Source organism: Sciurus vulgaris, assembly GCF_902686455.1.
Source record: "Sciurus vulgaris genome assembly, chromosome: 5".
Classification (NCBI taxonomy): Eukaryota; Metazoa; Chordata; class Mammalia; order Rodentia; family Sciuridae; genus Sciurus; species Sciurus vulgaris.
Genome location: NC_136465.1, coordinates 102584843 through 102600041, shown reverse-complemented (window position 1 = coordinate 102600041; position 15199 = coordinate 102584843). Strand labels below are relative to the sequence as shown.

Below are 15199 nucleotides of genomic sequence, written 5' to 3'. Positions count from 1 at the left end.
GAGAACTTACAAAAAATCAAATTATACACATTTCTTTTATTTTTCTTGCTAAATATCCTCTGCTCTTATTGCCTTCCTTACATCAATCCAAGAGGCAAGGTGGCCTGTCCAGATCCACCCTGACATGGACCTGGCCAGGGCAGGATGAAATGAGGCTCTTATGTGTTGATGGATAAATATTGAGGCTAGGGAAGGCTCTCTAGAGGGTAGCCAAAGGAGAACTTTGTCACCAAGTTGGTCTATAAAAGGATATTCACCATCACTGCTCTCTTTACTTCCCATTTATTTGTGTTATAATTTAGGGATAGCAAGATTAAGGCACAGAATAAGCTTAAAACTATCCATAATTATATACCCCATGGGCCTTCCCATGGGTTTGGATCATTAACACTTCTTTTTTGTCCCAAAGTGTGTTGCCTCCTCTGACCCATGCTGCTGTAACTGGTGAGTAGGGTGATTAGGTATATGATTTTAGATTATATGTACTTGGGCAGTGACTTTATTTGGATAGTGCCATTTAATCTATTATGCCGTTTTGTGTGAACCCACAAGCTTGTTTATAGAAATGTATGGGGCAGTCTACAAAAGATATTCTGTGGCAAAGCTAATAAAGGCTGTTTCCACAGAGCTATCTAAAGGCATGTGGAAGCACAATGGTGGCAAGGAGAAACCACAATTGAACAATGTTGATAGAATCCCAGGATTGGGAGGTGCTTTTTGAGGTCCGGCAGGGAAAGAAAATCAGTTTGGAAGGACTTACTACACAGCTCGTTTTGATGGATATTCAGTTCTGGGATCACTTGGCAGTACCAGGGTGTAGTTCATTTACCAGTGTACAAATGATTGAACAGAAACGCATTCAGGAGTCTGAGAGTAAATCATTTCCATATTCCACACGAGCTGGTAAATGGGCGATGGGTTGCAGAACAGCCCAGCTGTCCAGAGACAGCAGACAGACCAGGGAGCCAGTTTAGCATGAATGACTGAATCCAGGGAGGGAGGGCGTTCAGCGTGGGGGCTAGGAAAGGGGGTCAAAGTCCAAGATGAAGAGAAGACAATAAGGCTACGGGTGGAAACAAAGCAGACCCAGAGCAGCAGCTGGCTAGTTGCTGGCGCGCGGGTGAATCCAGCTTTGGTTTTAGAAAAGACACAGGCACCAGGACGTGTACTGGCTGCTTCACAGAAGAGCCTGGAAGGGCGCACCGGTCGGTCGCCCGCGGGCGTGGGCATTGGGGCGGGCACCCTCCCCCGCGCGCCTCCCTGCCCAGCAGCGCCAGGCAGTGCCCAGCGGAGGGCAGGGCGGGGCGCAGGCTGGGGGAGGGCGAGGTGGGGCCCGGCTCTGCGGCCGCCGCTGACGCAGTGCGGGGCGCGGAGCCCTGAGCGCCCGGGCGGGCGTGGAGTCCCCTGGCTGGCCGCTGGGAGGCCGCGTCCCCGTCGGAGGGGGCAGGGCGCATTACTCGGTCGCCAGGAGGCCGCCGGCGGCCTGCTCGCTCCCGGGCCGCCGCACTCGCCATTCAAGAGCGCCTCGTCCCCGCCCCAGAACCTGGGGGATGTGCGGGGGAGAAGGGGCGGGCGCCCGCGAGCCGTGAATCACCTCCTCCTCCTGCTGCCTCAGCGCCGCCGCCACCTTTCCATTCAGTCGCCCAACATGGCTGGAGCGCGGCGGAGGTGAGCCGGCCGCCCCCTACCGCCCCAGCCTCCTGCGCCCGAGCCCCGCGACTCCCGTGGCGCCTCAGCTCTGGGTGCACAGGCCCAGGGGCCCCGCCGCCGCCAGCCGCCATCCGCCAGCCGCCAGCATGTGGGGCGCCCCGGACGAGAGCTCCGTGCGAGTGGCTGTCAGGTGAGGACGAGCAGCGGGCTGCGGGCGGTGGGTTGTCCGCGGGCTGAGGGAGCGGGGAGGACCTGTTGTGGCCGGGACACGGGCTGCTGGTGTGCGACCTGAGTGGCATCTGGACCGCGGCGGCCGCTGTGGAAACTGAGGCAGCGGGTCCCCGCCGGCCTGGTGCGCGTGGCCCGGGAGGCGCCGCGGTCCTCATGACGTGGGCGTTTGCAGGTGGTCGGCGGCTGTGTGGCGCGGGTCCCCAGGGGCGTCCTGACCCCTCGGGAAGAAGCGGTCGCCGCCCACCCCCGCCGGGTCCGGCACCCGAGGAACAATCGCCTCAGGTTTGGCCTCCTTGAGCGATCGCCTGCTTGGCTTTGCCTGGAGGAGTTGCCTCTCTGCTGAACTGTGGTGTTCTTTTTATTATTTACTGAGTGTCTGTCATACGTGTGCTTGCAACTCCGGCCTTCTGAGGCAGGAGACAAAGCATCAGACTGACAGGGCTTGAGATCGCGGAGCCGCGGTGAGCCCACTCGGGTTCTCGAAGTCGGTGCAAATGGAACATCTTAGTAAGCATCCCAGGGAACTAGATGCACTCAAATATGTGGGCGTGAGACAGACTTGGTCTCTTAGGCATTGGAATGGGAGTTGTATTTAAGGTAAAACCAACCCGTGATACATCCATAGAAGGAAGAAAAAACTCTTCAGCAAGAGCACGGGTTAAATGGGTGACTGGGTGAAACATTCTGAAGGTAAGCATAACAGATACAATATAACAGTAACATTATACATGCATGGGTGTGAGCTTTGAAACACTAGATACATCAAAATTGTATTTTGGTCAATGACAGATACACTAATATTCAAAGTAATTTAGACTGTTTTGATACATATCAAGGAAAGCTCTGACAGTTGCTCTTGGAAAATTGCAACATCATCACAGTGTTTAAAAAATTAATGAAGCATTATCATAGAGCAAGTGCATGGCTTTCACTGCTGTGGTATCCCATTGTTAATTCATTTCTCTTTATTTGTACTTTCAGCATTATAAAAATAATCAGTCCCTCAGGAAATTCAGAATTACCAAAAATCTTCCACTCCTGTACCTTTCTGGAAAATCATTTAAAAAATTTCATTATGTAAACATTTATATAGTTGTCATTTTAGTGACAAATTTTGGGTAACAAATCTTGATTAGACATAGGAATGGCAGTTTTATATACTTTGTATCTTTAATCAACTTAAATAATAGCATGGATTTGAAAGTTTTAAAAAATACCCTTATTTTACCTAGGAGGAAATTACCACCCATGGAGGTGACAGTTTTATGACTATTTAGAATCACCTGTTATAAAGCTTTGAAGTTTTAAATCAGCCTTTTGGTTATTCCAGGGCTACTTATCCATTGTTAGCTTGTTTCTCCTAACTACTTTTTCTTTTGGTCTTATAATACATATTAATGACTATAGCCAGGCTGGAAGAGGGGATGGGAAAGGTGGGAAAGGAGAAAGAAAAAAGACAAGAAGACCAGTAAAAGGCCGTTCTGTTAAAAGATCTGATCATGGAATATTAATGAAAACAGTTACTTTTGAGAAAAAAACATTTTTAGAGACTTGAGCTTTTTGTGTGTATATTCTGATGTTCTTTCTAGTGAAGGTGAGCAGAGTCATGACAACCCTAAAGTGATGTTGACTAATAAATACTCACATTTGGTGTTCATGTTAGCGCTTTGTAGGCAAATGAGGGTGGGTCTGATTTTGGGGGAAAGATTTTATAAAGGCTTTAACAGAACCTAGTAAGCCACATTGTGAAGATTCACTTTGGCAAAATTGGGGATTTTTTTTTTTTTTCATTAAATCCATTGTTCTGTGGTCTGAACAGAGCTATTCTCTAAACTTACTTTATGTAGGATAAAAATAGTTTATGCTTACATAGCATTTTAATATTTATAATGTGCTTGGACATATATTATTCACTTAAAACTAATATTTATTAAACATATATCCCATCTCTTTTATCCTGATTTCTAAGCTAAAAATAGTAATAATAATTACACATATATCACGTACTAGAGTCAGGATGTATGTTATGATGTTTTATGTTATAGTTGGGTATGGTGCTCATGCCTGTAATCCCAGCTATTCAGGAGACTGAAGCAAGAAGATCACAACTAGAATGTCAGCCTTGGGAACTTAGCTTGATTTGTCTCAAAATAAAAAAACTAAAAAGGACTGGGAATGATGTAGCTCAGTGGAAGAGCATACCTGGGTTCAATTTCCAGTACTGCAAATAAACAAAAACTTATTGAGATGTTTTATATCATGTAAAAATCTTATTTATTCATCTCAATGCTATATGACTTAGGTCCTGTTATTTGTATGGCCATTTTACTTATGGGGCAGAGAAAGAGGGAAACTGCCCAAAGTTATACTGGTGGCAAATGGAAGAAATAAAGGTCCAACCCAGATGTCTTGACTCGATAGCCCAAGTTCTTAATCATTAACCCTGTATAGGTGAGAAGCAAGAACATGCTTTGCAGAGTTTTACTTAGCTAAAGGTCAGGTGCTTTTTTCTAGAACTGTATTAGTTCAATTACAAATGAGCAGTTTTGACAGATTACTCACAACTTGACATTGCTAGAAAAGATAGTGCTCAGAAGAGAAGACCTGAACTTAAATCAACTGAAATATTCCCTCAGAATCTTTCTAACATCTTCCCATCCTTCCCTCCAGTTTGTGGCAAGCTTCATCTGCAGGATATATAAATCAACACAAAATGATCTAGCTATACACATAACCAACAGAGGTATTTGGCTTTGCCTTTAGTGAATAATATAACAATAGGTAAAGAGAGATGACTGTGTAAATGCATAGAATGTCGTGAAGCCTTGAGTTTTATTAGGTGTAGAGACTTATTAGTATGTTAAAGCTGATAACTCTATTATAGGTTTTTCAATATAAGTGCTTGGACTATATAAGACTTTAGGAAAAAGACGTTAAGCAGAACATTTCTCTAGGAGAATGTTCTCTAGGGAGAACATTTTTTTCTCCCATTGCGGTACCAGTGATTGAACCCAGGGATGCTCTTCCACTGAGCTACATCCCCAGTTCTTTTTATTTTTTACTTTGAGACAGGATCTTACTAAGTTGCCTGGGCTGGACTTGAAATTGGAATCTTTCTGCCTCAGCCTCTTAAATCACTGGGATTATATGCCTGCACCACTGTACGTAATCAGGGAGAACATTTTATATTCAATTTCTGAAAATAACTTTTGCAGAGTATATTTGAGGTTTTCTCCATGACATCTTTCATTGCAGTAGGTATGGATTCAGAAGACATTCCTGCTGTCCAACATCATGTGGCTGTTGAGCTCCGGAATTATGATTAAGGAACTAAATTTTGAATTTAATTTAGTTTAAAATTGAAAACTAGTCTTTAATTCAGTTAATGGAAACTTTTAAGTATGCTTGGAACAACTTGGTTTATGTGATTTTCCTTTTTTAAAAAATATTTTTTAAATTGTTGCTGGATCTTTCTTTTCATTTAGTATTCATATGTAGTGCTGAGACTCAAACCAAGTGTCTCAAACATGCTAGACAAGTGCTCTGCCACTAAGCTACCACCCCAGCCCCTGGTTTTACTCTTTCAACTATAAAGCTTATGAAACCTAAATACTGATAACATATTTTTCATGAAAATTTTGTGTCTATTTGACATGCGCTGTTAGTATAATACATACACTGGATTTCAAAGGCAGTCTGAAAAAATGTAATTATCTTGACATTCTTTATATTGATTACATGTTGAAATGATAATATTTCAACTACACTGAGTTAAATAAAATATTGAAAATAATTACATTTATTTCTTTTTTCCTCTAAAAATGTAGCTATTAGAAACTTTAAAAGTATATATGTGGCTTAGATAATATGTCTAATGATGAGAGCTTCTTTAGAATTTAAAAAATGTGAGGAAGAAGGGAACATAAAACTTTGCATAGATAAAGAAAGGACCACAGACTAATTATCATAGACTTATTACGTCCTTAGACCAAGATAATACAATATTGGGTGTCTATTTTTGGAGTGGTCACATTATATATATACATACACATTATATATATATATTTATACATATACACATTATATATATATAATAGATTTAACAGCAATAATTTTTCCTTAAGGTGAACAGGAATACAAAGGTATTAATTGTAAACTCAATATGGTGGATAATTTCCTAATAAATAAGCTGAACAGATGGCTTAGATAGATGTCATCAACAACAGTGAACAATGAAGTATAGTGTATATTCTCTTCTTATTATCTAAGCATACTGACTTGAACTATTCAGTTAACTCAAAGTGACAAAATCAATTAAACATTTTGAATTCATATCTAAGACATGTGCCTTTCCCCCTTTCTCTGAAGACTGACACAACAAATTTTTAAATTTTTTTCAAGAACTTTAGCTTGCAAAACATGTTAAGAGTTGGCTAAACATGATGACACAGAAAGGACCATTGTGTTTGCATGTTATTATACGGGGTTAATGAAAATTTCTTTGCTTGACTTTGGCAGAACTAGGTATCCTTGATGGTGAGTTTGGATTAATGTGTAATATAGTTCAATTTATGTTTCAGTTTGCTGTATTTTTACCTTACTGAAGCATTTTTAAGAAATGTCATTGCTCAACAGCCTTAAGGTCTGGTTCAACCATTAGAAACTGTTTTAGGTCTGTCATTGACACTCATTTGCAATGTGACCTTCCTGTGCTTTCCTCCCCCAATGCTGAGGTGGCATCTTAAAGCTAAGAAGGGTTATCAGATCTTTGCACATGCTATGTATTAAGTGCAATTTTAATTGTTGTTGTTAGTCTAACTGTTGGTTCTGATGATGCCTCACTATTGACAGAAGGGAATTTTTTTTAACACTTCCAACTTGACTTTTCCTATATTGACCTTAGCTACTTTCATTATTGAGAAAGAAACATTTAGGTGGTTATGATCATTCTGCTTATGATAATGAATGATTTTTTATTTAACTTATATTAAAATTCTATAAGGTAGCCTGGACATATATTATCTTTATTTTATAGAGGAAAAGGTGAGTCTCACACTTGGTGGGAGGCTGGGCTGTATGTAGTTCAGTGGCAGAGCACTTGCCTAGCAAGTGTGAGGCACCGGGTTAAATCCTTAGGGCCATGTAAAAATGGAACAATTAAAGGCATTCTGTCCATCTACAACTACAAAAAGAAAAAAAATTAAAAAGATACTGGGTGATCTCTTCAGGGCTTCTGGTCCACTAAGTATCAGAGTTGGAACTCAAATTCAGGTTTCTGATATCTATTTCTGTGCTCTTCAGTGTATTTCCAAATGTTTTCAAAATATTTACTAAAGAATCTTTCAAGCTGAAACATTAACTATACATGTGAAGAAAGTTATTTGAAATAATTTTTTGCTTAGAAAATATAGATGAGCAAGGCCTCTGGGTAACATTTACTTCATGGAAATAAATGGTTATTTGGTTTTTGGTCATTTGTTTATTCCTTGATGCAACAAATATTATGAAGTGCATACTGTAAACTAAACCCTTTCCACCACACACATGACACACATGATCCTTGCTCCTATGGAGCTTATACCTAGCAGTACAAGACCGTTTAAGTGCACAAAATGTGTTAGAACAAACAAAACAGAACCAACAGCACAGACTAGAAATGAAAGATAGTAATTTGGGTTTCTTTGTTTGTTTGTTTGTTTTTTCTTTTTGGTACTAGGAATTGAACCCAGGGGCTCTTTACCACTGAGCTTCTTCCTCAGCTTTTTTTTTTTTTTTTTTTTTTTGAGACAAAATCACTAAGTTACTTAGGGTCTCACCAAGTTACTTAGGGCCTTGCAAACTTGCTGAGACTGACCTCCAACTTGTGATTCTCCTGCTTCAGCCTCTCAAATCACTGGGATTACAGGTGTTCCCAATTGTTCCTGGCTCTCTTATTTTTTTGCAATAGCACTTTGTTTTGTTTTGTTTTTGTTTTTTGATAACTGGAATTGAACCCAGTGTTGCTTAATCACTGAGCCACATCCCCACCCCTTTTTTTTTAATTTTTTTTTTTTTTTTTCTTTTTTCTTTCCAATAGGCTCTTGCTAAGTTGCTTAGGGCCTCACTAAGTTGCTGAGGCTGACTTTGAACTTGCAATCCTGCTTCAGCCTCGCCAGTTTCTGGTAGTATAGGCACAGGCCACCATTCCCAGCTAGCATCATTTTTTGTTGTTGTTCAAACATTTTTTTTTTTATAAACAATGATTTTAAAAATTGTGTTCTGCTTCCAAATATATTTCATACAAAAATTGTACTCCACAGCCTATACATTAGGAGGACATTATTTATATTATGTCCTACTTGATACAACATACATGTTTTTACCTGTATGCCTTTGTTTTGGGCTCTCATCATAACAGAAATGAAAGAAAGGAAACAAAAGACCTAGAAGATGATGTAAATTGAAAGTCAATGAAATGATTTATTTATAAAATATGAGATGATTCTTTTTCTTCAAATATGGTTTGATAAGTTTAAAAAGTGTGGTGAACCTGTTTATTATTTGGAGCTGCATGGAACTGCAAGGTATCATGTTTAATTATTACTGCCCCTTGAGCTTTTGCCATCTTACCCTCTAATTGGTTAATATTTTGATGCATAATTATGGGGTAGTGAATGATGCACTAGAAATTCCAGTTCAGTGAAGTCATGAAAGCAGAAATTATCTTAGTAGTTAATATTCTAATCTTACAATTCTTGTCAATTTTTTTCAAAGAAATTGACTTGGATTATTTATAATTATGGATGTTTTCCCCCCAAAATGTGTAACATACAACTCACCTGTAAAAATCTCACTTAGAAATGATTATTTTCTATCAAAATTAGACATGACCTGATATTTTAAGTTTCAGGAAGGAAAAGACATCAATGAAGATGCATACCAGATAACAGACAGTATTTGTATACTGTGTATCATTGGAATAATTTTTATGCATAACAAATTTATTTGTTATTCTATTCAGTGTTTCCCTCTGAAAAGAGGATCTATGAATTCTGCCTTTCATCTTGGTTTCCCAGTGGATTAACTATTTAATCTTCTCAGAGTATTAAAATAGTTTTCTCATAGCTGAGGCTTTGTTTAAAGCAAATGACAACCAAGCCAAAGGGACAGTTTTTATGATTATGATTTCTATGATTATTATGAGATCTTTCTGGATATTTAAGAATTATATTTGAGATCCCTTTGTCCTCAAATGTGTTTTTTTAATTTAAAAAGTTTATATAGTTAACATAATTTTTAGTACCCTTATAATTATTGAAAAAATAGTTTTAAAACTAAAAGGGGCCTTGAAAGAACTAGCTGGTCAAGGCCCTTTTTTGAGATAGTTGTGATAATAGAGGTCTGAAGAAGTAGAAGGAATTGCTTGAGGTTACAAAACTAGCAGCTCCAGTCTTCTTTTGATTAATGCTGTGTATTTTCTAGGAGTTCATGTTTTGCTAGCAGGCATCCCAGCAATAGAATATCTTTAATTTTGAAGGAAAAAAAAAGAAGGGGGATGGGAAGAAAAACTGCAGTTTTAATTCCTTAAGCGTCGTTTTAAAAGTTTCATTTAACAGATGCATTCTAACACTCTCGGTGCCCTTTACTTTGGTTTTATGGATGCCTCATTTCTGGGACTAGCCCAGTAATTTTAATAAGGATCTTGCAGAAGCAAAGAGAAGAATTCTAGGAGTAGAAAGGCTTATCTAAATTTTGAGATTTCTGGTATATTAAAATATGACAAAATATCAGAACTGACATAAAAATAACAGTTTTTACATTTATTCATAATGAAATATTTTAACAACAACCACATAAAATGCAATTTGTAATAGTCTAATTATGAAATAATCTTTAATGTGTAAATGAAAGTTGGTGTGAATTCTAGGCCTGGAACATGTTGCTACTCTGCTACATGCCCATGTTGGTTCTCAACACTATTTTTTTTTCTTTCTGTTACCCCAATAGGCTAAAAGATGATAACTCATTCCAGTACTAATGGTCTCACTACAGGGAGGGTGGCTGGGAAGTGGGTGAAGCCTGCTTATGAGAATCTCGAGTGGAAGATGGAGGTAGAAATCTGGGTGGTTTAAAATGACCCTATTTTGCTTGTTACTTCACCAGTGGTTATTAAGCTTTTAAATCATCTTAGCCTTTTCTTTATTTCAGAGAGAAAGAAAGATTATGACACACAATTATAACAGAGGCCTGTCATACAAAAAGTCTCCTAAGTTTCACCTCTATACAAAGCTTTTTAAAACTTTTCCCATGCAGAGAAGTTTCTTCCTTTGGAGGAGGCACAGTCCTTCCTTATATTCTTCCTTTCTCCCTCTGAAATAGAATACTCTTTTAAAAAAGAAGGTACCAATGTATTGAATGCTTTATTACAATAGAACATTTGAAGAAAATTGGGGTTATGACATAGAACAAATAGATATCTACATGTCCAGATTAGACTGACAGTCATTTAAGATTTAACCACAGAGTCAGTCTACTTTGATGACTATTCAAATCCACTGCTTCTTTAGTAAGAGGAAAAAACAGAAAAAAATTTCAAGTGTGGATGTAGAAAAGTAAGCATCATGAGCCCCTAGCCAGGGGCTAAAAAAACCAAGGACAATTCATTCCTCACTTTTTGGATCTCTTATTGTGTAGTTAAGATTTTAGTTTTTGAAATTGGATTGATATTATTTTCAACTTTGGAGAGCTGTGTCTGTTACTTTGTCATGATGGTATCACAAATCTCTGAACATGATGAAGGAAATTATATGTTTTCTCAGAGTAGACATTCACATTCTTTTATATGTCTACAATGTCAGTTAGGAGTTGTTCTAAATAAGTTATTTATTTATTTTTTTCTTTTAGCAAACAGGAATAAGAGGCTTTGGAGAGAGTCAAGCTGTAGTTAATTATTGTGATGTGGTATGTTGATCACATAATGTACTAATGAGGCATAGGGCATCTGCAACCTCAGTTGTATTCCTTCTAATTTTATTTATGTTTTTGGATCAGAATGTATTCATTTATTACATAATTATTAAATTTCCACTGTGTACTAGCATTACACAAACTGGAGGTATTAAAGCTATCAAGGGTAATGTGATATAATACAATAAGCATTGGATGGTCAGAAAACTGTTTTAGAACTCTTACCCTTGATAAACTTGGTCTTGGGCAGGCAGTTCTCCACCTACTTCAGTGGATTTGGGAAAGGATTAAAAGAGACAACCATGTGAAAGCATTGGAAAATGATTTTTACATAACCATAGGTAATAATAAGATTAGAGATGAATTTGTATAATCAACCATGGGCATGTTGGTAATATTCCAGACTCCAGCTATTGGATTAGTCATTCTCTAATGTATAACCCATAACTTGAATTTTCAAAGTGCTTTAAAAGTACTTGCTATCTGTTCTTTTTGTCTTTCGAGTGTCTATTATTTGAGCCACTATGAATGACATAGCAATATATATACATATATACATATATATATGATATATATTTCCAAACACCTTACCTAACCTAGCTTACCAGTTTTAAACCACATATTATCCTGCTTTACTCTATCAAATTCCTCCTTGTATGGTTTAGCAGAATCTACTATTTTTATTCTTTCTTTTCCTGTTTTCCAATTGATATGGTTTTTAGTGTTTTGTAAAGTTACTACCATATTCTTTGTGAGATTAACCATTGTTTTGAGTTACACTACTCTAGATGTTTAATCTAAGAGAATAGTGACTGGATAATAAAAATGTGAATTTCCCTTCTGAATTGGCTTGCATCTGATCTTAGAAATGATTGCTGATGCTTTCCTTTTGCTTTCTCCTATCAATCTTGACAACAAGCCACTAAACTATGCAGTGGATCAAAGAGTACTGTACTGGGTAAATTTATGAGTAATTGGACCAGAAATAATAATCCTATGTAATTTTTACCACAGGTCTGCCTTTTCTGTACTTTTTTCCTGGTTTCTGTAGTTGATGGAGGCAAGGTACCTGCGGTACTCTTCGACAGAGCTAAGTGAAGGCATTTTAAAGGAAAACTCATTCTGGCAGGCATGGTGGTGCATGCCTGTAATCCCAGAGACTCAGAAGACTGACACAGGAGGATCACAAGTTTGAGGTTGGACTCAGCAATTTAGTGAGATCCTCAGCAACTTAGTGAGACCCTGTTTCAAAATAGAAAATAAAAGGACTGAGCACGTAGCTCAGTGGTAAAGTGCCATTGGTTTCAATTCCTAGAACAAAAAGAAAAAAAAAAAAAAAAAAGACATACTTAGAAGCAGGAAATATATATTGCAAACCCAGTCTAATCATCTCTTGTTCAGCTTTACTTTCATAAAGATGTTTTTCGTTTTTTTCTATTATTGAAATAATACAGCCACATTAGGAAATGGATCATAGAACAGACAAAGAAACAGTTCACTGCCCTGAAGTAATTATTATTAGAATTTTGGTATATTTATTTTTAGTGCATTTTCACAGGTGTATGTAGTCGTTTTTTTTTAAATTTTTGTTTTTAAATTGAATAATCAGCATATGGATACTCTATTGTAGCATAATAATCACTACTTTATGCATAAGAATTTTTCCATGTATTTATATGAAGTATATTTTGAATAACATGCTAAATATTATACATCATCTGCTTTATTTCTATGATTCAGTACTTTATATATTAAATTCAGTATAGCAAATAGTAATATAATTGGCAAACCTTTATTATTAAATAAGCACACTAATTTCATTTTTCTAAGACTTGTCCTGTCTCCTATGACTCTTAGTAATGTTCTCATTTGCACTGATTAAGCACTGACTACAAATGACTATTTCCTGGAATCAAAAAATGAGGGATAGTGCTATTTACCCAGACTACATGGCTAAATGTTATGGTACTGATGATGCTTTTCAGAAGGCATTGATATTGAATTTTAACTTTTCACCACCTATATCTACATCAGGACATAATGTATTAGAATATTATAGACATTTGACCGACAGATGATAAGCCAAACACAGCAAACAGAAGTCCATAATCATTCCATGCTCCTTGAAAATTGGTCCTTTCTTTCTCCCCCCACCCCCTTTTTCCCTCTGTTCAACCCAAAGCTCTTTTGTTTGAGTTACCTATTGGTTATTTAGTCTGTATCTGTCCTGCCCTAAAATGGAGGTTCTCAGCTATTGATTAAACTTGAAATTGCAAATTTAATTCCTGGTTATTTGACTGGCTATGTAAGTTTCCTTAATTTAAATGTGACATCTGTGATGCTTTTGAGTGTCAATTTAGGCAATACAGTATGATGCTGTTGAATTTCAGTTTGCCAACTTGCCCTTAGATTGGCACGAGATTCCATCTTTCCTTGATTATATTCTTTTTATTCTGCTACATAAGCATAATTGGACCTTCTGTTACCTTTGTAGCATATTTCTTGTCTCTGAGTACAGAGTTTTTTGGTTTGGTTCTTAATTTTTTATTTTTTGATTTTGTTATAAATCATCATAATTTTACATACTATATGTGTTTTGATTCTGTCACTGTCAACATAGAGTAACTCAAGGACTTTTGATGATTTTGCACTTTTAAATTTAAGCATTTTTGATGTCAATTTTTTGGCCTATTTTATATTTTTATTTTATTTTATTCTTTTTGGTACTGGGGATTAGACCCAAGGGGACTTAACCACCAAGCTACATCCCTAGCCCTTTTTTATTTTTGAGACAGGATCTCACTAAGTTGCTGAGGGCCTCACTAAGTTGCTGAGGCTGGTCTTAAACCTGTGAAACTCTTGCCTCAGTTTCCTGAGTTGCTGGGAGTACAGGTGTGGGCCACCTGTGCCTGGCTTATTTGATATATTTCAGTATTAGAATCCTGCCTCATTCTATTTAAAAATTGTCATAACGATATTATATTTTATTGGTTCCTATGAATAAGTGTGATTTGTAAGTCCAGTTGATTTTAGAGTGCTGCTGGTAAGGACAAATTTGTGAGTTTGGTCCTGGATGGACTTCAGCTTTCCTACTCTTTAATGCAACCTTTACAGTTACTGTAAATACTGCTGTTCAGAAGCAGGGTTTGGATATAGGTGAGGATGAATCAGTACAAATCTGTTAACACTGGCTAAATGTATCTCCAAACATGTTTCAGAATTTTCATCCCTTTCATTATGAATGAAAATAATGCTTCATTCAATATCTATAGAAACTGAACAAATCTTGAAAGCTTATGTAAACTAAATAAGTGAAAATAATATCTATTTTATATGTTTGTTGTGAAAACTAAATGAAATCATGCATTAAAACCCTAATCATATTTTTGGCACTTAGTAAATGTTTTCTAAATGATAATTATTACTGTCATTTTTGATGTTACCATTTTCCTCTAGAAGAGGAAAAAACTTGTCAAAATGACTTCACTGACTCTGAACTTTGGTTAAGTAGAAGATCATAGGGTAATCAAAAGCAGAACATTGTGTCTGCCACCCCCCCTTGCCCCTTTGTAGGAAATCTGAGTTCATTGGTCTTTAGTAAGATAATTGCCATTAGCATTTTTAAAAGAAGTATCCTGAGCGATTCTAATCTACAGCAGTGGTGAATATCACTGCCTAAGTCAGGAGCCTTCTTCCCAGGATACGTTTGAATCTCTGTCTTCCTCACTTTTTGTCAGATGGAGTCGTTGGTGCCCTGAATGGGTAGACTTAGTTCCTCTGAGTTTTTTGAGTCAGTCCTATATAAAGCCACAGTAAATAACAGTAGTGGTTTTTGCCTCCAGGACCTATTGGTCTAAAATTTGTTTTGCTGTTCTGAACTTACTATTGATTTTGCCTGTGCTTTTGGGTCATAGCCTTCTCTTTAATCTCCTATTTATTTATTTGCCCAGACTTGGCCTCTGTCTTAGTTTCCTGACTTATGTCCCTTTCCTCATATCTAGATTCCAAACACACTTGATTTAGTGGAAAAGCCCTTTTCTGTGGAGAGACTTGTCCTCTTCTATTTCATCTGGATTTCCCTTCAACTAATGTGAGCCCCTCCAAACTGGAAGTTGCTACTTAACTGACACCACTGTATGCATGTGCTGTCATGGATGTAGCCTTAGTCACCTGTGGACCTCACTTCACTTCCTTGTCACCCTGGCCTCTGGTCAGGCTACTTGTACTACTCTCCTTCACCAGTGCCAACCAGGAGGCCCCTGTATGTTTTCAGATTAAAGTCACCTGAGATCAAGAAACTGTGATTTTGATATGAGATTAATGTGAAACATACACACACATACATGAACCGCCCAAAATAAAATTCACTAAA

At 37.6% G+C, this 15199-nt stretch overlaps 1 protein-coding gene across 13 annotated transcripts in view; it reads left to right on the top strand.

Moving 5' to 3' along the window:
• The first annotated feature begins 1375 nt into the window (after nt 1-1375).
• KIF21A (kinesin family member 21A) overlaps nt 1376-15199 on the top strand; it is a 151032-nt gene continuing 137208 nt past the window's right edge. For 9 of the 13 annotated variants that reach the window (XM_079139271.1, XM_079139270.1, XM_079139266.1 and 6 more), the window contains exon 1: nt 1377-1840. In XM_079139271.1, coding sequence (XP_078995397.1) covers nt 1797-1840 — 44 coding nt within the window. In that variant the 5' untranslated portion in view covers nt 1377-1796. Of the gene's footprint in view, nt 1841-15199 lie in introns of all 13 variants that reach the window. The other 4 variants (XM_079139267.1, XM_079139274.1, XM_079139272.1 and 1 more) reach the window with 1 other exon arrangement.